Source organism: Pan paniscus, chromosome 5 (genome assembly GCF_029289425.2).
Source record: "Pan paniscus chromosome 5, NHGRI_mPanPan1-v2.0_pri, whole genome shotgun sequence".
Taxonomy (NCBI): Eukaryota; Metazoa; Chordata; class Mammalia; order Primates; family Hominidae; genus Pan; species Pan paniscus.
This window is the reverse complement of record NC_073254.2, coordinates 55,563,009-55,584,590: the sequence shown is the minus strand read 5'-3', so window position 1 is coordinate 55,584,590 and position 21,582 is coordinate 55,563,009. Positions and strand designations below refer to the sequence as shown.

Sequence of the window (21,582 nt, the reverse complement as noted above, 5' to 3'; positions counted from 1 at the left end):
GCAAGCTCCGCCTCCCAGGTTCATGCCATTCTCCTGCCTCAGCCTCCCGACTAGCTGGGACTATAGGCGTCCGCCATCACGCCTGGCTTAATTTTTTTTTGTCTTTTTAGTAGAGACGGGGTTTCACTGTGTTAACCAGGATGGTCTCAATCTCCTGACCTTGTGATCCACCCGCCTCGGCCTCCCAAAGTGCTGGGATTACAGGCGTGGGCCACCGCACCGGCCAAATGTTTGTTTTAAGCTGCTAACTTCTAGGATAATTTGTTATATGGTAATAGATAATTAAGGCAATGTGACAGATTATATTCCTCCTATTAGTTTCCAATTACCTCACCAATACTCACTACTGTCATTAATGTTTGTCAAATTTTTGTTGATTTAATTTGTATCACCTATTTGGTCCTAGGATTGGATAGCTAAACCTTATAAAGCAATTATGGAAAGCAAGGGATAGTGTGCTATCCAAATCTATCTTCTTTCTTTTTTTAATGGCTATAGCCACTTTATTAGGAGTGTTATCAGAAACCTGACAAGAAGCTTGAAAAATATTTCTCTAAATTTTGGAACTAAAAAACTGCAATACAACCCTTTAAATGTTCGGTGTACAAAATCCTATTTTCATATAACTAGTGGACACTTTTTTTTTTTAAGTGCAAAAGAGAAAGCAGTGAGGAGAGCCCCATAGCTCAAAATGTCTAGTATTTTATATTCAATACCTCCCAAACTTAAAAGCCAGAATACATGGCTAGTACTAAGTAACCTTCTCTTTACTTCTTTGGCCATTAATTCCATCAACAAACTTTTTTTATTTGAGCATTGCTTCAACAGAGATGGCAGTCTGGAAGGAGGATACTTTCAGAAAGATAAGATTTTTATAGCCAGGTCACTTTCCATCCATAATTTCAACTTGGGACCACCTTGGTCTGGAAAGAAGAACATGCCTAGAAACTTAAGTTATCACAAAGTCTACCAGCTGATAGGAAAAAGGACTACTGATGGAAGGAAGGTGAAAAAAACAGGTTAATGGGTTCCATGTCTTAGAGACATTCATGGATCCTACTTTGTTAGGGGATAGATTGCCTAGGTCTTCTGAATTATTTTTTCCAAATACTCAGCTCATAATTGGCATTCAGAAAGCATTGGCAAATAAATAAGTAAACAAATTTATCTGGTTATCTGAACCAACTTCATTTCTAAGTTTATATTGGCTGTTAGGAGTTCCTCTTCTATCTATTCATATTCTTTGCCCATTTTCCTATTTTTGTATAAACACATAAAAGTTATTTATACATATTCTGAATACAAACTCAGTTGTATGTATTAAAAATATCTTTTCCAAGTTTTCACCTTGTTTACTTTTATTTGATGTATTTCAATGCATATTATGTTTTAGTCAATTTGTTTTTAAAAATATCCTTCTCTATAGCATAAAAATTCTCTTATATTTTCTTTTGAATTTTCCAAGTTTACTTTTCTACATTTAGATCTTTAATCCACCTAGCAAATATTTTTTAAAATACAGTATGAATTAGAAATCAGTTTCTTTTCTGTATCATTCTTCAGCCATTTCTTCATTGATATGTTTATACCACTTTTATTATATGCCAACTTCCAATATTCTTCTATTTCTTGGCTGTCTCTCTGGTTCCAGTGTCTTTCTCAGGCCAAGGATTTTAATCTAAAATTATATGCAGAATTTTTCATGAGACTGGACATCTCTACTTTTTCTTAGAGGGTGCAAGCTTTACTAGGATTCTAAAATAGAGAATACAATTCAAAAAAGGTTAAGAAGTAGTCTTCTTTAAAAAATGGCTATTCAAAGAATACTAATGAGAAAAAAAACTCCTATACAAAGGGGATTAAAGCCTTAAGTACTGTAAGGGAGGCTATGGAATCTCACCTAGAGAGCTTTATTTACGTAACAGGATATATTTTTTTCAGCTTGGTTAGTTATAGCCCTACTTGGAAGCAGGGAAATAACTCTTTGAAGGTTCCTTATAGCAAAATAAAACCCCATAAAAATCACAGAATTTAGAGCTAGAATGAACCCTAGATATCATCTCATATAAATTTTATTTTTGGATGAGCAAACCGACAATTAAATAACTTGGCCAAGATCAGAATGCTTATTTAATGGCAGACCTGGTAATGAAAGCTGGACCACTACACTCACAGTATACTGTTCCTAACTATACCACATTGTCTCTACTCAACAGTGGAGAAGGCACAGCAAGGGGGACTGGAGAGGAAGCAAAGAGAGAAGAACAGAAAGGATATAGCAATAGGGAATCAAGGAAAGCACATGCTGAAAAGATATTTAAAGCCTCATATATTTATGCAAAGAGAAATGTGAAAACTATTTTTAATCCCAAGTACAATTCTATCTTGGCAAAAATATGCCAGTGGGCTCAAATATACTCTTACCCTTTACCCAAGCAATCCCCAATCCAAAGAAATTATCCTGAGAATTCAGTTGAAAAATAAAACTATCGTGCCCAAATGTTTACCTACAAAGGCAAATGAAAACCAAAATCCTTAACTATATTTTATAAATTAGAAATTCTGATTCATCAAGTTGACTGAACATTATGAAAGAATTAAAAAAAAAAAAAAACGAAAACACAACCCCACATGCATGGTACAATTATGCCCAAAAATTATGCATAAAACACAAAAGAATACACAAAAAGTATAAGTTTGATTTATGAGCAGTGGGATCATGGCTGCTTTTTTCAACTTAAATTCCTCCAGAAAACTAAAACATTAATGTGACTGCTGTAACTGTTGAAACAATATAAACATTTAGATAGAGTAACTAATAGTTATCTCATACTCCCTTTTCCATGACTATAAACATAAACTCATGGGGGGTTGGTTATGAATTACAAAGATGAGATCACACACTATTTCTCTGCAAATTATTTCCACTAAAAACATTTCAATATTAACCCACCCCAAGTCAACAGTTCATTTCTTTTAATGATGATGCAATATTCCCTATGAATATATTATGATTTATTCCAACCATTTCCTTATTCTTATTAATGGACACTCAGATTGCAATTTTATTTTTTGCTAGTACAATGCTATGAAAAGTGTCTTTGTAATTTCTCCCTACTATTGATGCTTTTCTTCCTATAGGACAGATTCTCAGAAGTGGGACTGCTAGCTCAAATATTCGTTGTATTTAACAGATAGTGAGGTGCCTTTCCAAAATAACTCTACAGTTTGAAATTACCAAAAATAGTGATTAATTCTTTTTCTCCACATCCATCCTAACAGTGGATATAATGACTTTTTGTTTTTTTTTTTTTTGCCATCTCGATGAGAAATATCTAATTTTAAAATATGATACCACAGAGTTGTATGTAACATTTCTACATATTTCTGTTAATCTCTTCTTTTTTTTTGAGACAGAATCTTGCTCTGGTGCCCAGCCTGGAGTGCAGTGGCACAATCTTGGCTTACTGCAACCTCCACCTCCTGGGTTCAAGATATCTCATTCCTCAACCCCCCAAGTAGCTGGGATTACAGGTGCGTGCCACCACGCCCGGCTAATTTTTTATTTTTAGTAGAGATGCGGTTTTGTCATGTTGGCCAGGCTGGTCTTGAACTCCTGGCCTCAAGTGATCCACCTGCCTTGGCCTCCCCAAGTGCTGGGATTACAGGCATGAGCCACTGCGCCTGGCCTTCCTTTAATCTCTTCTACATCTTTGCTTACTTTTGTTTTCTGTTTCTCAATCAGTCTTTCAACTGGATTTACCTGTTTTATTGGTCGGCTTAAACAATCTAGATTTTATTTATCCTTTCTATACGTCAGTTTTCTACTTAATTTGGACCCACTTTTTGCTCGTTTTGTTATTTTTCTAACTTTCTAAATATTCATTTTTGTTTCTTTTAAAATAAAATATACTGTAAACTAGATTCTAACCTCTTCATATACTTTACAGCAATTCAAGATCATGCCTAATATCTTAGTCATTACTGGAGCTGTCCAATTTCTGCATAGTTCTAGTTTATATCACTGGTACTATAAAGGCAGAAAATCAACTGAATGCAAAATGTGGGTTAGGAAGCAGTTAAATGCAATATCAATTATCAAACAGGTTGTAATAATCTATTTTTTGAAACCTCTCCTCTGACATACTGCTCAACATTTTAAAATATTACTCACCTGCTGCAAACCCTGTGTTCCAGAAACAGGTACTTGCATGATGGTTTGACCTTGTCCACCAGGGACAGCCTGGACCATGATGGGTTGGCCAGTTGATGTGATTAGCTGGCCTCCACTGACCTGCACCATTAATGGCTGCCCTTGGACCTAGAATGAAATAAAATAAGAACAATGAAATAACATAAGACACAAAATGGTTTTTACGAAAAGACAATCACTGGAACTATTCTGCTGCCTTGCTAGAAAAGGAAAAGGTAGAAAAGACTAAGAAAATATATGTCTCAAGTCCTCAAGTTATCTTTAAAGATCTATGAATCCTGTTACTAAATGCCAAGCTCAATACTTTAAGGTCAGACATAATGGAGAATATCCAGAGTCTTTGAGAAGTCTCAATAGATATAAGGCATTTGTCACCAAACACGTGCTAAATCCATGACAAACATTTAATCATAATGGCAAGGTTAGTTGCCTGTTTAAACCAATCCAGGAATGGTCTGTAGTGAAGGCTGGAGAGAAGGCAATGAGAGGGAAAGGTGATGGTGGTGATGGTGGTTGAGTACAAATTCTAAATAAAGTGAAGAAGGTAAATCGAACTGTACACAGCAATGACTCTAGGAGGCTGGGTAGCAAGCAGCTCTGGAAGCTTATGTAGAGGATGACCCTTTTCTCCCTACAGTCTCTCAAGCTAAAATGAAATGTCAAATGTATACCTTTACCCTGCTTATTTTACTCTCTGAATTCTAGATATGTTTGTTGTTTAAACTCACTACTAAAGATTTCTTAAAAGCACTTTCTGGTCAGTTTGCAGTCTCCATGGTGGAATTCCTCACACTGGCCTCTATAATATCCACATGGTTATTTTAGCTTTATCAGAAGCAACAACAAATATTGAAATTACACAGAGCAGTCAAGTGTACAAATTTCAAACTCCTATGAGTAAACAGACTACTGTAGGAGCCAGGTCACTACAAGTGCTCTGTCACATCTTAAGTCCCAATACAAAAATACCTAATAGAATGCTTTCTGGAAGCACTTTAAAAGTGCTTTAGAAGTAAAGTGGAATGATCCATGGAATAGTCCAAAATTCTCATTTTCAGACTCTATCTTTGACAGAAATTGCTTAGAACAGAATATTCATGACTGAAATATTCACACTTAATGAAAGTATGTGCAAGTAACAGCAATTAGTTAACAGATCATTCTGTCCTAGATGAGTAGGTTAGATAGTAAGGTCCTCCTACAATCACCACCACCACCGCCGCCACTGCCACCACCACTAATGTATTAGAATCACCAGGAACATTGAAATCCTAAGTTTTGTTAAACTGTCCATTGAGAACCTTTACTTTACTTTTTTAAGGACTTTACAGCCTGACTCTCTCATGCTATCTCTTTCCCTTATTTCCCCATTCCAAATCAAATCCCCTTTGCTACACCAAATGCTTGCATATTCTGTATCAAGAAAGATTTCTCAGAATACATATAGCAAGAATAACCAAAATAACTATTTAAAATTCTCCCAAAATAATCAGATCCCTAGAGGAAAGGTTTCTATTATTTCCATAAAGTGTTTCCACTTCTTTTAAATAAAATCTATGTAAGTAGGAAACACAAGTTTTAAGATACAGCTATTAATAATTTTCTATCTATTCATCTTAATTTCCTCCCCAATTGATGTGCTATTCGTGCACATGATAAATGATTTGAGACTCCAAAGAGCTCACTGTATTTACAACAGAAAAATGTTACAAAGACACATGCATCAAACAAGAAGCCATACAGTTAAGAGCATGTTACATTCCTATTCCACAAGGGGTTAATGACAATCCAAAATACTGTTTTATATATCAGTAAGATGAAGCAAGCATGAAAAACATTAACAAGCTGTTGGACTGTGAGATTTGAACACAGTTTTGGAATGCCTACAAGCTCAGTTTCTTTCAGCTTAATTTATGTGCAAAATTGGCTGTACATCATTACCAAACACTATTGGTGGCAGGGGTAGGGGTGGGATTGAAAGGATAAAGTGATGACAATAAGAGGTAGTTACCTGCTGGATGCTTAGCAGCACGAGCAATAAAGTGAGATGCCAGTTCTACATTCTAGATTCTACTTTGAATCATTTCTAATTCAATGGAGGGAAAAAGTAGGGTACCCAAATCTTGCCAATTTCTCAAAAATAGAGTCATTTTAATAAAAGTAACCTACATACACAGAGTAGACTAGTGCTCCTACTCCTATGTCTTATAGGAACTGGCCAAATTAGAACCCAATTTAGGATACTTAGCTTAGCCATACACGATGCTAAAGAACTGTATTGATTAACCAAGAATTATCACAGTGGCTTTAACACCTAAGACTTACAGAAAGCATATCCTGCTTCTGCCTAACCAAGAGGTATCTGGGGTAATCTTTGCAGATCTGGTAATAAGACAGGTCACTATTCCCCCAGGAAAGGTAGTGGAAACAATAGCAGTTAACAAGAGATTAGCAAGATTCAGTGCTTAGATAAACCTTGCCAAGTGCAATGATTATTTTTCAGTTGAGTTGCCCCTTGAATAAAAATAAAGCACAGCCTAGCCTAGTTTATGTGTGTCTGTATATGTATATATTTCCTTCTCCATTATAACACAAATACACAAAATTTTTACCATGCAATTAATTGGATCAGAGTGTGAGCCCTGAATAAATTCTTTTTTTTTTTTTTTTGAGACGGAGTCTCGCTCTGTCACCCAGACTGGAGTGCAGTGGCGCAATCTCTGCTCACTGCAAGCTCTGCCCCCTGGGTTCACGCCATTCTCCTGCTCCAGCCTCCCAAGTAGCTGGGACTACAGGTGCCCGCCACCACGCCCGGCTAATTTTTTTGTATTTTTAGTAGAGACGGGGTTTCACCGTGTTTGCCAGGATGGTCTCGATCTCCTGACCTCGTGATCCGCCCGCCTCGGCCTCCCAAAGTGCTGGGATTACAGGCGTGAGCCACCGCGCCCGGCCGAGCCCTGAATAAATTCTAATGTCACTTATAAGAATTTCTTCCTGTCACTTATACCATTTCTTTTCCAGGCATTCTCAAAGAAACATGCTAGTCAAATCCAATTCTCACAAAGTTGATATGGGGTCCCTATATGACTTGGCATGAAATATTAGGAAACTGGCATCTTATAAGCCTCAAAGACAAGTTAGCAGCATCAAAGACATGCAACTGACTTTGCCATTCCTACTGGAGATCCTAACACAAACAGCACCAGACATGAGGAGAGGCGAAGTTCATGCAGTGCTCACAGAGAATCAGAGAGGGTACCACTACCTGGAGGGTCTGGACTTGCTGGCCTGAGGCGGATGCCACCTGGGCCTCAGTCTGCAACTGCACAGCAGTGACACCACCCTGCTGCTGAGAACAGGAACAGGAAGAGCTTGAAATATGTCAGGAAGGAAATGTGTAGTTCAAGACATAGATCACCTTACCTCTTGGAGGAGAGAGAGGGAAGCCTGAAGGACTTTCAAAATGTACAGACTCCCTATATTGAAGCTGTTTTGTTGAAGGTAGTAGGATTAAAGATATTAGCCCTTTGTCTCCAGAGTGGACCTCAAAATTTGACTCAAAAACTCAAAACAGTTGTCATCATTAACACAGATTTGTAATGCAATCTTTCCCTCCAGAAACAGGAATCTGACACTTCTACTTACACAATTATTTAATGCCCTTTTTATCTCCTCAGATGAGTTCACAAGAAAAAAATGATTAGGTTTTAATAGCCCTGAAACTACCATAAAAAATTCTGCGCTTAAATGCAATCACCAAGAAAGGAGGAGTAATTAATCACTATGAACCGAAATCATCTTCATGACGTCAATGCTCTCATGTCCCAAAACTAAGATTCTTTTTTTTTCAAACTTTATTTATGTACTTATTTTGAGATGGGGTCTTGCTGTTTTGCCCAGGCTGGTCTTGAATTCCTGGGCTTCAGCCAACCTTCCTGTCTCAGCCTCCAGAGTAGCTGGGATTACAGGCCTGCAGCACCATGCCCAGCTTCAAAACTAAGATTATTTCTACCCAACTGGACTGCTTTAAGAGCCATGTTTTCAATGATTCAACCTTATTTTTACATCCACTAATGGCAAATTCTGAAAGAATAAAAACCCACCCTCCAGGGCACTGGTCTGATTGGAGGGCCCTTTGTGGAATCCCTTCCTCTAAAAAGGCAGTTGAAGGAAACTGCCAGAGCCACAGCAGCTGTATGGAAGGGAAAGCTATCAGGGGAGTTTGTCTTTGATCATTAGACAGGAAAAACTCATCAACAATACTACCTTTCCCTTCCCTACTACTTTTCTATATTAGCTAAATTCCATTTTGAAAACAAAATATTTCCAAAATATCAATCTTGGCCTAAGGTCAAATAGAAACATAATACATTTTTTTCTTCTGGGGTGGGGAAAAAAGTGAAGTTTTACTATAATAAACCCAAGCATAAAGCATCAGAAAATGTAACCTGTGTATAAATTCAAGAAAGCAATCTATTAATTAGGAATAAACCAGCAGCAGGGAATTCCTTTCTAGTATGTCTTATCCATAAGAATGGCTGTCTAAATATTATCCTAATGTTAAACCAGAGCTTTTCTGAATAAAAAATGTGGCAGACCAAATCAAAGAACAGAAGATTTATTGGAAGCTATGTTGGTTTGTCTGTTGTGGCCAAAGACTTACTAAATCACAAGTTAGCTCAAACAAGAAGAGAAAAAGACCAAATAGAATCCAGAAAAATTTTAAAGTCCAAATTTCCATCTGAAAACCAGACTAGATGTTTTTACTTAAAATGAGATAAAAGAGGCAATTTACTATAACCAGGCACCCATGAAGAGTAGATTCTAAGTGGTCATGGGCTAGACATGGCATTTCAGCACAAGCCATCAGACCCAATATCTCACAAGATCTGGTATCTTTCAAATAATTCCCCAGGGCAATAGACCAACCAATTGAGTGGTGCTGTTATCAGTTTCATTGCTGTAATGTTTAAAGCAGTTTTGCTTCCATACCTGCTGCTGAATCTGTCCTGCCTGGACAACAATCTGCTCTGTCGAACTATTGCTGTTTGCTGTATACTGCTCCATGGTCCCTCCAAGTGAGATTCCTGTCAACTCTGGAGATCCTAGAAGGCTGTGAGGTACACTCCTATTAGAAAGGTGGGGAAAGAAACTAAAGTGAGATTGTCAATAAAGGCCTTACCAGACAATTAACCTGGATAATTTATCACTGTACTTTATTTGCAAGAAAACAGGATAGGAGAATAGGAAATGCTTATATTCAGTATCATTTTTAACTAGGATTACATGGCACAATCATAACAACATAATGCTATTTTCACGTTTCTAAAATGCTTTCAGTATACTGGCAACCTTACCTTTCAATACTGTCAAAGCAATACTTGCACCTAAGAGATACTCATTAAGCTACATCACTTTGATACAAGGCATACCTAACACTGATTTTCAGGTTTGCACATATACTTTAGAGAATAAAGCTTCTTTAAGTTGTAACACATAATTGCTTCCCACCAAACATGTTACTCAGGTCCACTACATATGGTAGGCAAAATTTACCCTTCTCATAGACTTTAAGAGTTGAAGATCCACTTTTAAAAATAAGGATACAATTAGATAAACTGAATGATATCTGAGAACCTTTAATAAAGACTTCATTAAAAAATTAAAATGATATAAGTTAGCAATCGGTAATTCATCTTGGAAATATGGGAGGGAGGACAGATATATAAATAAAAATGTAGATAGGTCTTTCTCTCCGATTTTTCACTAGGCCCCAATAAATTCCAACATCTGAATAATAAAATGACGTGACCTAAGTGAGCTGCTCATTATCGTGGCAAAGTACAGTACCACTCTCCATAAATCCACACATGCTGGTGGAATTAATCATTTGCAAGGTGTCTCAATACAGTGTGAAAGAAGAAACCAAAATATGTGCAACTATATGTCCAAGTACTTAGAAAGAAGTGTATTGACATCTAAAATTTACTTTGAAATGCATCAAAAAATGGATGAATGGGTGGAGAAATATCTGGTAAGGCAATTATAGTAAGATGTTAATAGACCCTAACTGGCAGGTATACAGGTGTTTATTTTCAAATTCCTTTGATTTCACTGCACACTTGAAAATTCTTATTTCCAGAATAAGAATTTTGGGAAATTCTTATTTCCCAAATGAATGTTGGAATGTTGGGGAAAATATAACAAAATTTAATCAAAATAAAAATTAATCAACCCCATTACTTATAACTAAAATGGATACAACATAAGAATCTATGAGCCATAAATAACAGGCTATGTCATCACAGCAAGAGGACTTGTGGCCATACGGTTCTCCAAAGCACTGCCCTTGATCTAATGGAATGCTCACTAGGTAAATTTCTAGCTATAATTTGGATTTACATATAGATTGGCCAACAGGGAGCAAATATAATCAGCAACATGACAAACCGGTTTTCTGATTTTTACACCAGTCTCTTTGGAATTGGTTGACTAAGTCTGCTCCTCAGAGATTCTGGGTATAGAATAGAAAATCAGGTTTTCAGCCAGACTGTGAGTCTGTTAGGGACACTAACAGGCTTCCCTAAATTCTATCTTGTCTCTAATACACAATACATTTATGGCTGTAAACTAATAAAATTAAGGTTATGATGTAAACGAATATATATGATTCCATTTATATAAAATCTCCAAAAGACATCAGTAATCTAGAGACAGAAAATAGATCAGTGGTTCCTTGGGAGTGGAGAATACAGGGAGACAGGAAAGAGGGAGGTTGACTGGCATGGAGCCTTAGGAACGTTGTAGGGTGATGAAAATGTTTTATATCTTCATTGTGGTAGCGGTTGCACAGGTGTACAAATTTGTCAAAACTCATCAAAATACACATTTAAAATTATTATACTTTGTATCTAAAGTATATCTCAATAAATTGATTTTAAAAAATAAGGATCATGAAAGGAATGTCTTTTAGGTTTCAACACCTCCCCAACTCCAAATTTCCTTCTCATATGAGATTTTTTCCTTGACTAATATCCAGAAGTTTACATCTTTACAAGACTAAATATAACTTGAAGCACATGATAATGACTAATATATGTAACGTACAGATTTTCTTCTTAACTAGTTTATTCTGGTAATACAAATGAACCAATTTAGCAATATTTAAATTTATACTTTGAAGAGTATCAAGATTTGAAGAGCAGCTTCAAATCTAGCAGCAATTCTCTCTCACATTAATGACAGAGTGATTTAGCCTGTATCATGATATTGATACTGCTAATGGTTAATGCTGTAAGCAACTGGCTTCAGTAAAGTCATATGTTCCTAACTGTGAGCTTCAGTTAGCAAGACTGCAATACAATTCGATAGTCTTTCCCAAAGTGCCTCTTTGCCCAAGATTATGACAAACTAAGCCAGATTTAGTCTGTCTAGCTCTTGCTCTTAACACAAAGTTTTGAATGGTTTTTCCTCAAAGAGAGAGAAACAAATAATAAGTGTTTATTCTGGCTAGCATGAAAATTCTCTTCCTAGTGCATTCTCTTCTCAGTGCAATTCTCTTTGCCCCACTATTCCAAGGTGCAAAAGCTGAGATTTAGCCAACCACTTACTAGGAACCCATTCTATGTGGACCTACACAAACTCCAAAGCTAAAACCTTCAGAAACTCAACTAGTGTAAACATATGAAAAGCCGTAGGATTATCACAGTTGATAATCACTACCAGGCAAAGCCTAGAACAGTAGCTTTTTAACTTTTTTGACCACAACCCTTAGTAAGAAACACATTTCATTATCACAACTCAGTGTACACATGTATAAAGCATGTAACTGAAAGTTTCATGAAACAGCATTTACCCTTACACAACACAAGACGCACTTTGGTATTTTCTATTCTTTTTTTTCTTTTAAGAGAGGGGGTCTCCCTATGCTACCCAGGCTGGTCTCAAACTCCTGAGCTCAAAGGATTCTCCCACTTTCGGCTTCCCAAAGTGCTGGGATTACAGTCGTGAGCCATCAACATGCCTGGCAGATATTTTCTATTCTATTATTTAAAAATTCCCAGCATTGGCTCACTCAATTTCTTTCACAACTCAACAAGTGGGTCCTGATAGACGCTTGATGAAAGACTAGACTACAACAAAGGGCTGTCCAGCTTCTCCATCATCCTACAGATTTCTGGATTGGAGCTTTCTAATGCACTTCTCTCCACTAATTATATACCATGTGCCAGACACTGTTCTGAAGGTTTTAAAAATAAAAAGAAATCTCTGACGAAGATTCTAACTTCAAAGAGTCTTTAAGTTTAGTAATGGAGTAAAAACCTATACTGGAATCCTAAGAGATAAAGTGATATGGGAATTTGGAGGACAGAGATTTGTTCCAGCTGGGGATAAATCAACAAGGCTTAAAAAAAAAAAAAGGTACTATTTGAACTTTTTTTTTCTTTGCTATCAGAGGCCTGCAGGATGAACTGGTCTTAAGTGTGAGAAAGATTTAGCTATGTGATGATGTGGAGGAAGGTGAAGTACTACAAATCAAGAAAGCATAAAAACAAGAACAGAAATATTTCAGCATGTGAACAGTGGACTAAACAGGACAAAAAGCTTGGGGCCACACTACTTTCTCTCGAAATGTCAGACAAAGAAATTCTTCTGCAGACTGGTGGAAGCTTGAAAGGTATTTAGCAAAAAAGTTACCAGATTATAATGCCTTTTAGAAAGATGCCAAGCAAAAGTATTTAGTGATTTTGAAGTGACCAGAACATACCTATTTTTAAATACTAAGGTTAAAACATCTATTTCAGGTCAGGACGCAGTGGCTCATGCCTGTAATCCTAACGTTTTGGGAGAACAAGACGGGAGGATGGCTTGAGACCAGGAGTTCCAGGTTAGTGAGCTATGATTGCGCCACTGTACTCCAGCCTGGACGACAGAGGAAAGCCCTGTATCCAAAAACAAACAAAAAAAGTTCCAAAGGCAAATATACATGTTTTTTAGACTACTTAAGCTCTATCATCTCATCTGCTAATGCGGATAACGTGACAATCAAATGAATTAAGAAAATCACTTAAGCAACAATGAAAAACTCATCCTAAAAAGTGAAAATAAAACCTGTCCCCGAAGTTTTGGTAATGAAAGAGCACTGGAATACGAGTTTTCTGAAACCTACTAGTTGTATAACATTAAATGTGAATTTAGAAATGGGCACCAGATACTTAAGACCTTTATGTGCCAGGGAATGCACTAGATGATTCACATGAGTAAAAATAATTTTCAGAGTCCTAGGACAAGTCTCCTCTTCCTCCCCAAAGAACTCAGCCACTATCACGGGGCAGAACCCATAAACAAGTCAGAAACTCGTTTTTTCAATCTTAGGAAAAAATATAGCTCTAGATCCCTTCTACTTGAACCTCCATACAAAATAATAACTGTTTCCAAAATATTCCTTAGCAAGATATACAAGTATTTTACCAACTGGGTTTTCCCCCCTAAACTATCACTACTACTGCCCACTTCCCTATCCCATCTTCCTGCCTCCAACAGTGTAATTTGATTCCTCCGCACATGCTTTTCTTCTCTTCGAGCAAGCTCTTCCATCTTTCCTGTGGAAGAATTACCATCATTCTTCAAGGCCAGTCAAAAGTGCGGTGGTGATAAGCCTTTCACGGAGGCTAGCTCACGCATGGATACTTCACAGCACTGAACTTGGCCCCTTTATAGCACTAACCGTTAGGTATTAACTACCTGTTCACCTGTCAATTTCCATCAGGTAGGCACAGTTCTTATTGACCTCTACGTACTCCCTCCCTAACACACGGATTATACCTGGCATATACTAACTGCTGGATAATTGGTTGCCAACAGCAACCTCTCACCCTAAGGAAAACCCCACAACACTGTTAGTTTCTATACATCTGCTGAGAAAACGTTAACACAGGATTTGAAAGTGTATCAGAAAAACATAAACCAAGAGATGAGTGGACTGGGTCAAGCCTGACACAAAGTAACATAGAAAGGCGAAAGCAAAAACAAAGGAAAAAAAACCCCCCAAAACTGTACTACATTCCCAAGGGAGGGAGATTTCACAAAATGAGCAGTGGATAAGATTAGTAATATGAACAGCAAGTTGTGCAGCCTCCAGGAAGAAGAATGCGCAAGGGTATCAATCTTCTAAGAGTGAGGTTCCAGGCACCGAATGGACTGGTCTTACAGCCCGGACAAGAAACGGAGACCGCTTGGTTGGGCTCCAAGACGGAGGTGTGCGGTCCTGCCACTGCGAACGGGGCGGGGAAGAGAGGAAATGACGAGCCAAAAGGGGTGGTAACGGCGCCGGGCCGGAGACCCGGGCGGAGCAGGCTGGGAGGAGGGGCGCGGCGGAGCAGGGGGAGTGGGCGAACTAACGGCCCCCTCTCCCCACCAGGGAGACAGCGGGGGCGGGCCCATAGGGCTCCGAGGCGATGGCGGGCCAGCCCCGTTGCCAGCCGCACACGGGACCCCGCGGCCGCGGCGCGCACCCTCCCCAGGCCTCCCTCCCGACCTAGAGGGGCTGCAGATAAGACAGACCCGGCTCGCTGGGAGCGGGGAGCGGGGGGCGCGGGCCCCGGGGAGGCTTCCTGTCCCAAGGGCCGGAGAGTGGAGAGTGCAAGGGCAGGTTTAAGTTTGCGGCCAGAACGACCAGGAGGAAATCGCCGAGGCCCAGGGCGCGCATGTGTCCCCTAGTGTAGGGCCATTCGTGGCCCCAGGCCTGGGGCCTGAGAACCTGGGCCTAAGAGTCGGGGAACAGGGACGCATTCCCAACTGGCCCTGGCACCCTGCGAGGGTCGGAGCCCCGAGGTGCCTGCTCCCCGAGGCGCCATCCCCGCGCGGGGCGGCCCCTGCAGGCCTCGGCCGGGAGTGCCCCGAGGCGCTCGCAGGCCCCGGGCCGGGGCCGCTGGCCGCCCGGCTCGGCTAGGCTCAGCTCGACTCCCCGGGCTCGACGGGCGCCTGGGCCTCTCCTGAGTGGTCAGCGAGACCCGCCAATCGGGGCGCTGGGGCCGGCTCTGGGCCGCTGGATATTGGCTCCTCACACTCACCGTGCCTCGCTCCCCCGGTTCGCTGCCCGCGCTGATTGGCTCCAGTACCGGACTCCGAAACCCAATCAGAGGCTCCAGCCGCCGCTGCCGCCGCCACTGCCGCTGCCTAGCAAAATGGCGAACCCGAACAAAGGGGAATCGGGCCTCCCTCCAACCGCCTCCGCGCAGGCGCCTCTGAGACCACGCCCACTAACTCCAGTTCTGGGATCGCCCCACCCCTTCGGAGGAGCAACGCGCAGGCGTTCCCTGAGGCCACGCCCACCTTCCCGCTTTGACTCCACCCCCAGTGGAAGGAATACGCAGGCGCTTTCCAGACGCGCCAGACCCTTCAACTCAAAACGCTGCCTTGAGCTTAGTACTACGCAGGCGCTAACTAGCCCCTTTGCCAGCTGCCCACCCCTTTCCAAGTGGCCACTAGGACACACCCCTGCGGCTAATGCGCAAGCGCCACTTTTCCCGACTCGTGGGGGCAGTTTCGTTACGCATGCGCGGGCGGCGGCGGGAAACCACGGAATTTACTGCCGGAAGTTCGGCGGCCTTCGCCAAGGAGTGTGGGCTCGGCTAGCAAGCTAGAGGGGCTCGTTTCCGCCCCGCTACCGGGCGGGGGCGGCCATCTTAGATGCGTGCAATTAAGGGCTTTGGCGGGATTGGCTCCGCGTTTGGGCTGGTCCGCTGCTCCCCACCTACCAGGGTCGGATCCGGGGCCCTTCCCCGCGGGGCGGGGACCTCCAAACAACCGACTCCTTTCCAGGTGAAGGGTGACTTGGGTACGTTGGGGCTTTGAGCGAGCCTCCCCGCACCCTCCCATAGGACCCCAGGACAGACCCTGCGTCCTCGCTGACCCGCCCTAGGGTAGGAGACAGAGAATGGGAGGCTTCAATAGACTCTTTCCTTCTCCCACGCACCCCCCAAAAAAGTGGGGGGTGAACGTTCCTTGAGAGGCCGCCTTCCTTTCCCCACGCCTGGGGCTCAGCACGCTAGTACCCTGTACACTCTGTGGTTGCGGCTTAACGGGACTGTGGCCAAGTCCCTTCTGTTTTCTTCTAAGCCAGACCCACTGGGGAAATACTTTTGCGTCGTGCAGAGAAAAGGAGACCGTCCTAAATCGGCCTTGCTCCGGAGTGGCCCTGGAGAAAGGAGGAGGCGTGTCTTGGGGAATGGGCTTTGCTTCCGCTGACGGAGCGGGGCGCTCCAGGAAAGCATGAAATGAGAGCGGGTCGAGACAGCCTCCGAACCTAAGCGTTCTTCCTCTTTGCCCCAGAAGGGTTTTGTATTACGTCCCAGGGGCCGAAAAAACTCACATTCATCGATAAACGTTGGGGAAAAAAGCCTATTAAGTGGGTGTACAGGGCAATCAGAATATTATATACTAAGGCTGCCTAAGCATTTTTACTTCCTTTTCCCTTCTCATAGCTGAAGAAACACTTAAATTCTGGAAATAGCGACTCAGTATCATGGCCAGCAGCCTTAATGAAGATCCAGAAGGAAGCAGAGTGCGTAACAACTATTCACTTATTGGTGAACTGAAATTCGTAATAATGGAGGTCAAAAGCATAAACACTTTTTAATTAAATTAATGATTGCATTATCTTTTTTTCTCTCTAGCTGATTAAAAAGGCTCAAAATTCTAGGCAGGGATCATCCATTACTTTCCTTTTACACATGCTGTAATTGGTTTGGCTTTAAATCAGATTGGAGGAAGGGGTGCCGGGAGAGGTAGTCGTGGGGGACACAAAATACAGAAAAATAGCTTAGTATTTTACTGTATCTAATAAAACATTGTCTTTTCCTTTGCACATTTTTTAGATCACTTATGTGAAAGGAGACCTTTTTGCATGCCCGAAAACAGACTCTTTAGCCCACTGTATCAGTGAGGATTGTCGCATGGGCGCTGGGATAGCTGTCCTCTTTAAGAAGAAATTTGGAGGGGTGCAAGAACTTTTAAATCAACGTGAGTTTTGGAAACCACTTACCTGGTTTGCCCTGGCTAGAGCACCTTTTAATCTGTTACACTTTAATAAAATATGCGTGTAAAGAGGGGATTCCTAAGAACCAAATGTTTTTAGATTTTCCTCCCCAAGAATGGCCTCTAGTTTGGACGTTTACCATATCAAAACCCAACTCCTGTGAAGGTTTTTAATCTCCTCCTCTTGTATCGTGAAACTTTCTTGACGATATTACTGTACTTCTCTGAAACTTGAAATAACTCTGAGATGCTTAGTCTATAGGTTGGCATTCAAGATCCTTTACTTACCAATATTCTGCTTTTTCTTCAAAGAGGAATTTAGAAACCTCTTCTTCCTTACAGACCCCTCCCATCACTTTCTACGGGCCACTTTAAACCAGAAATGTGCACTAGAATCCTATGTAAAGCTTCTGCAACAGTTTCTCAGACCACATTCCAGGCTTAACAGAATCAGTGTCCACAGTGATTCTTAGCCTTAGACAAAAGCAATTCTTACTGCTTTGTATTATAGTTATTTGTAATGATGATATCTTCTCTGGATTGAAAACTCTAATAATTCCTTTTTTATATATCTGTATTCCTCATAATGCCTTATACAGCTCTTCGTATGTAAAAAGATAATTATTGAGTAAATACACATTTGGCAAGTAAAAAACTACACACTATAAAACAATTTCAAGGCAATAGAGAAAGTTTGTGGACAAATGAGGATATATTTAAAAGTAGTAGTGGGACAAAAGATGGGTTGTGAGGAAACATGACTGTAAGAAAGCTGTAAGTTAAGGAATATAGTATTTGGGAATGCTGATAAAAAGCAAAGTGTTTGTGGGAGACAATAGGTCTTCCCTATTCCCTTATTCAGTGTTGAAAATTATTTCTAGTTCTGAGTTTACCTCAGATCTGTAAACATTTTAAAATCTTTAGAGATCAGTGTTTGGTTTTCTTTTTCATTTCTACTATTAAATAACTTTTTCTTAGAAAAGAAATCTGGAGAAGTGGCTGTTCTGAAGAGAGATGGGCGATATATATATTACTTGGTAAGATGGGGCCAATTCCTTTTTTTTCCAGGGCCAATTCTTAATACATTTTAAGGATTTGTCAACAGATGGGCTGCACTGCATTTGTGTTGATCATGATGTTCTATTCTAGACAACTAAGAATGTCAAAAAGCTTCCTATCTTATGACAACTCCAGTCCAGTGATGGCGGCTACTTGGAGCACTGGGTTAGAAAGAAATGTGAGGCTGCATCCCAGCTCTGTGGGAAAGTCGTGTATCATTTACCATAGGCCTGTTCTAAGACTTGCAAAAGTTAGGAATGCCTGCCATACTATATTTCCTAGGCAGAGTGACGTAAAAACAATAATGTCTCAAGAGACAGATTTTCCAAAGGAGCTTTTCTCTTATTCCATGTCAAATCAAATAGCACACTGATAGCAAGGGGGTGAATAAAAACAAAAAATAATAAGTGCAGTCCCAAATAATACTTAGCTCCTCTCCTAACTACTGCCTGAATGTGGGGTTCTTCAACAGTCTAGGATGGCATTTGGTCCCTGAAAGGGTGTGGCTTCCTTAGTGGTGGTGGTGGGTAACTTACAGCTAACCCACTACAAGCCTGATCTGGATGACAAACTGAGTGGGGAGATGTCCTAGCCCCTTTGAATTCTGTCCTTAAAGCTTATGTGGCTTCCAGTGGTTTTACTTTGGGACCCTACCGGTTTTTTCTGTTGTTTTATGTAGAGAGACAAAAAGCAAGCAAGCACAGTTTCTAAATAAGTAGAGGCTTTAGCAGGGAATTTTCAGGTGGTATGCTTTCTTCCCTGTTACAGATATGCAGCTTATCTCTTGGAAGTGGCACAGAGACTTCACTTACCTTGCTTAAAAATATTGACAATAGGTATCACCTGCTAATCTCATGGGTTTCCTAGGAAAAGGAAAGATTGCTACGTGGCAGAGTCTGGGTTTCTCAGCCTCTATTTAGTGGATTTTCTTGAAGGTCTCCCATAACAGTGTGGAAAGGGCAATATGACATTTGTCATCCTTGCTCTAGACTAATTCTATAAAAATGTGCTTACTCTTTTAATTATCAGGATGTTGGGGGAATGTGATGACTTTTCTTTGGCTATCATTTTGGGATGATGAAAGTTTGAATCCTTTGTGTTCAGATTACAAAGAAAAGGGCTTCGCACAAGCCAACTTATGAAAACTTACAGAAGAGTTTAGAGGCAATGAAGTCTCATTGTCTGAAGAATGGAGTCACCGACCTCTCCATGCCCAGGCAAGGAAATCCATGGTCCTAAATGGAGACTTAATTGATTGGTGGGGTTTACTATCTTACCCAAAGACAAACAACTTAAAAGCTTAACCCAAAATATAGATTTAAAGGTGGACAAAAGTCAAAATTTTGTAAAACCACCAGTGAACCAGTTGTCTGGCTTTAGACCAAGGCACAGCCATTTTCTAGCTTGAGTTGAATGAATCAGGACAATTACCTTGAAATATACATCTGCCTCAGCCTGCTTAGCAGAGAGCGACCATTGTCATTCAGCTACATTTGTTGAATTCTCAGCACCCTCTGCTTGAAGCTCGGCCTTTATTCCTAAAGCAATGTAAGCTAAAGAATCAAGACTGAGCAATGGTGGTTTCCCTCTTGGACCACTTCCCATCTCCCAAACCTATTACTTTGCGTCAAGAAAGTTGTAAATTATCATTCCCTTTTATACTTGTTTTGCATGCTTGTTTTGGTCAGTATGGGTAATAGCCAGAGGATCTGTCCCTGATGTAACTTCTTAGACTTTAGCTATTGGGAATTTAGGGAATGACATTGAGGGTTCAGTAGTCCCTTTGCTTTCTTTTCAGGAAATGGGCCTCACCTCTTTTCTTCCTGTCACCCTGGTAGTTTTGAGTCAATGCTGAGCATACATGCAGTTTTATCTTGCGCCCCACATTACTTTGAATATGGCCTCAAATGTCCCTTATTTTACACTGGTCTTTGATATATTTATGGTGTACATACATATCAGAAACTTTTTTTTTTAATCACAATTCCTTATGGACTTAATTATCACATTATGACATGAAATTACCAATTTAGGTCTCTTTTTTCCCTAGGTGTGTTGAGGATCACTAGAGTAACATCTTGGAAGGTGCCAAGTAGTAGAGTTTTATGGACTGAGTTTATTCTTACCAGGGTGTTGCAAAGACCTTACTCCTGGATTGCAACTATCTTACCATTTCCCAGCATTCCCTCTTGACTTTCTTTTTTGCAGATCGTGTACCTCATTCCTCTTCTCCTTATTTTCGTTAACATTCTGTTACCATAAGTGCATTTTTAAAATACCAACCTTTCACCATCCATCCACAGCCAATTTTAGTCAGTAGTCATAGAGGGATAATGAGTCTGTAATGTCATGACAGTTATACATTTCTAAATGTAGCGTGAAATAGTTGGAAAGTAGTATCTTATTAGGCAAACAGAAGTGATAGTTTTTGGATGTTAGAGCTGTCTAGGCATGGTCTTCGGTGACTCACAACAAGAACTGACTTCCAAACTCCTACCATGGTTGCCCATAAGGGTGTCAGACTAGATTATTTGTTTTTATGCTTTGAGTGGATATAGCTTAAAAGAGAGGAGCAGTTTCCTAGATACTTTCGTTACCATCAATGGAGATATTTTGTCTTTTTCAGGATTGGATGTGGTCTTGATCGTCTGCAATGGGAAAATGTATCTGCGATGATCGAGGAGGTATTTGAGGCAACAGACATCAAAATTACTGTGTACACACTCTGAACCAGTGAACATTTTGGATGTTTCCGTGTTCTCCTGTGTCATCTCTACTGGGCCACAGGACCGGGCAAACCTACCTTAAAATAGGCAGAGGAAAGTTTCATGAGAAGTAGTGTGTTTAACAAGACAGACTTTGGTTGCTGTATTCAAGTATTTGGACTATGACTGTGGAGGAGGGCTTGCTTAAGATATGTTGTTGTGTTTTTTTGTGGAAAAGTAAGGAGTTAGGTGGCTTGATAATAGGCAGGGAAACCAGATTGTTGGGACTATGACCTTTTTCTCCAGTATGCTACCTGATTTGTTTGGCTGGCCACTAGGTGGCAGCATTGGTTCTACTTCTCTGCTTTTTAAGAGAAATTTCAGGAAGGATGATCATTCCAGTTAGTTTGGCATTTTTTGTCGTTTGTGCACATAACTTGGTGTTATCCTTATGTCATCAGATTCCTCCTGGGGAGAGTTTTTGTTTTAATTACAAAATTAAATTCTACATTGTTACCAAGAAATTTGTGGTGATAAAAATGGAAAAATAAAAATTTGGGGAGTTAG

At 40.4% G+C, this 21,582-nt stretch overlaps 2 protein-coding genes across 26 annotated transcripts in view; one reads left to right on the top strand and one right to left on the bottom strand.

The window, feature by feature from the left end:
* NFYA (nuclear transcription factor Y subunit alpha) overlaps nucleotides 1–15,431 on the bottom strand; it is a 27,033-nt gene extending 11,602 nt beyond the window's left edge. For 2 of the 22 annotated variants that reach the window (XM_003833324.6, XM_008958837.4), the window contains exons 1-4: nucleotides 15,286–15,429; nucleotides 9,206–9,341; nucleotides 7,476–7,562; nucleotides 4,175–4,321 (exon numbers count right to left, since the gene is read on the bottom strand). In XM_003833324.6, coding sequence (XP_003833372.1) covers nucleotides 4,175–4,321; nucleotides 7,476–7,562; nucleotides 9,206–9,280 — 309 coding nt within the window. In that variant the 5' untranslated portion in view covers nucleotides 9,281–9,341; nucleotides 15,286–15,429. Of the gene's footprint in view, nucleotides 1–4,174; nucleotides 4,322–7,475; nucleotides 7,563–9,205; nucleotides 9,342–12,980; nucleotides 13,156–14,776; nucleotides 15,230–15,285 lie in introns of those variants that run through there. The other 20 variants (XM_008958836.4, XM_055113576.2, XM_034962049.3 and 17 more) reach the window with 17 other exon arrangements.
* OARD1 (O-acyl-ADP-ribose deacylase 1) lies at nucleotides 14,305–21,582 on the top strand. Of its 4 annotated transcripts, none has more exons than XM_034962051.3 (6): nucleotides 14,305–14,470; nucleotides 16,699–16,778; nucleotides 17,092–17,236; nucleotides 18,230–18,288; nucleotides 19,415–19,527; nucleotides 20,937–21,582. In XM_034962051.3, the coding sequence occupies exons 2-6, from the start codon at nucleotides 16,740–16,742 to the stop codon at nucleotides 21,037–21,039; spliced, it is 459 nt and encodes a 152-aa protein (XP_034817942.1). In that variant the 5' UTR covers nucleotides 14,305–14,470; nucleotides 16,699–16,739; the 3' UTR covers nucleotides 21,040–21,582. The 4 variants fall into 4 exon arrangements, with proteins under 4 accessions (XP_034817942.1, XP_003833375.1, XP_003833374.1 ...); XM_003833327.5 differs by lacking the exon at nucleotides 14,305–14,470 and adding an exon at nucleotides 15,898–16,036; XM_003833326.4 differs by lacking the exon at nucleotides 14,305–14,470 and adding an exon at nucleotides 15,914–16,052.

Bases quoted from the DNA above. Each gene is read 5' to 3' on its own strand.
- OARD1 (XM_034962051.3), top strand. From the start codon at position 16,740: ATGGCCAGCAGCCTTAATGAAGATCCAGAAGGAAGCAGA. The intron at 17,237-18,229 runs GTGAGTTTTGGA...ACTTTTTCTTAG, and splicing joins GCAAGAACTTTTAAATCAAC to AAAAGAAATCTGGAGAAGTG. The intron at 19,528-20,936 runs GCAAGGAAATCC...TGTCTTTTTCAG, and splicing joins ACCGACCTCTCCATGCCCAG to GATTGGATGTGGTCTTGATC.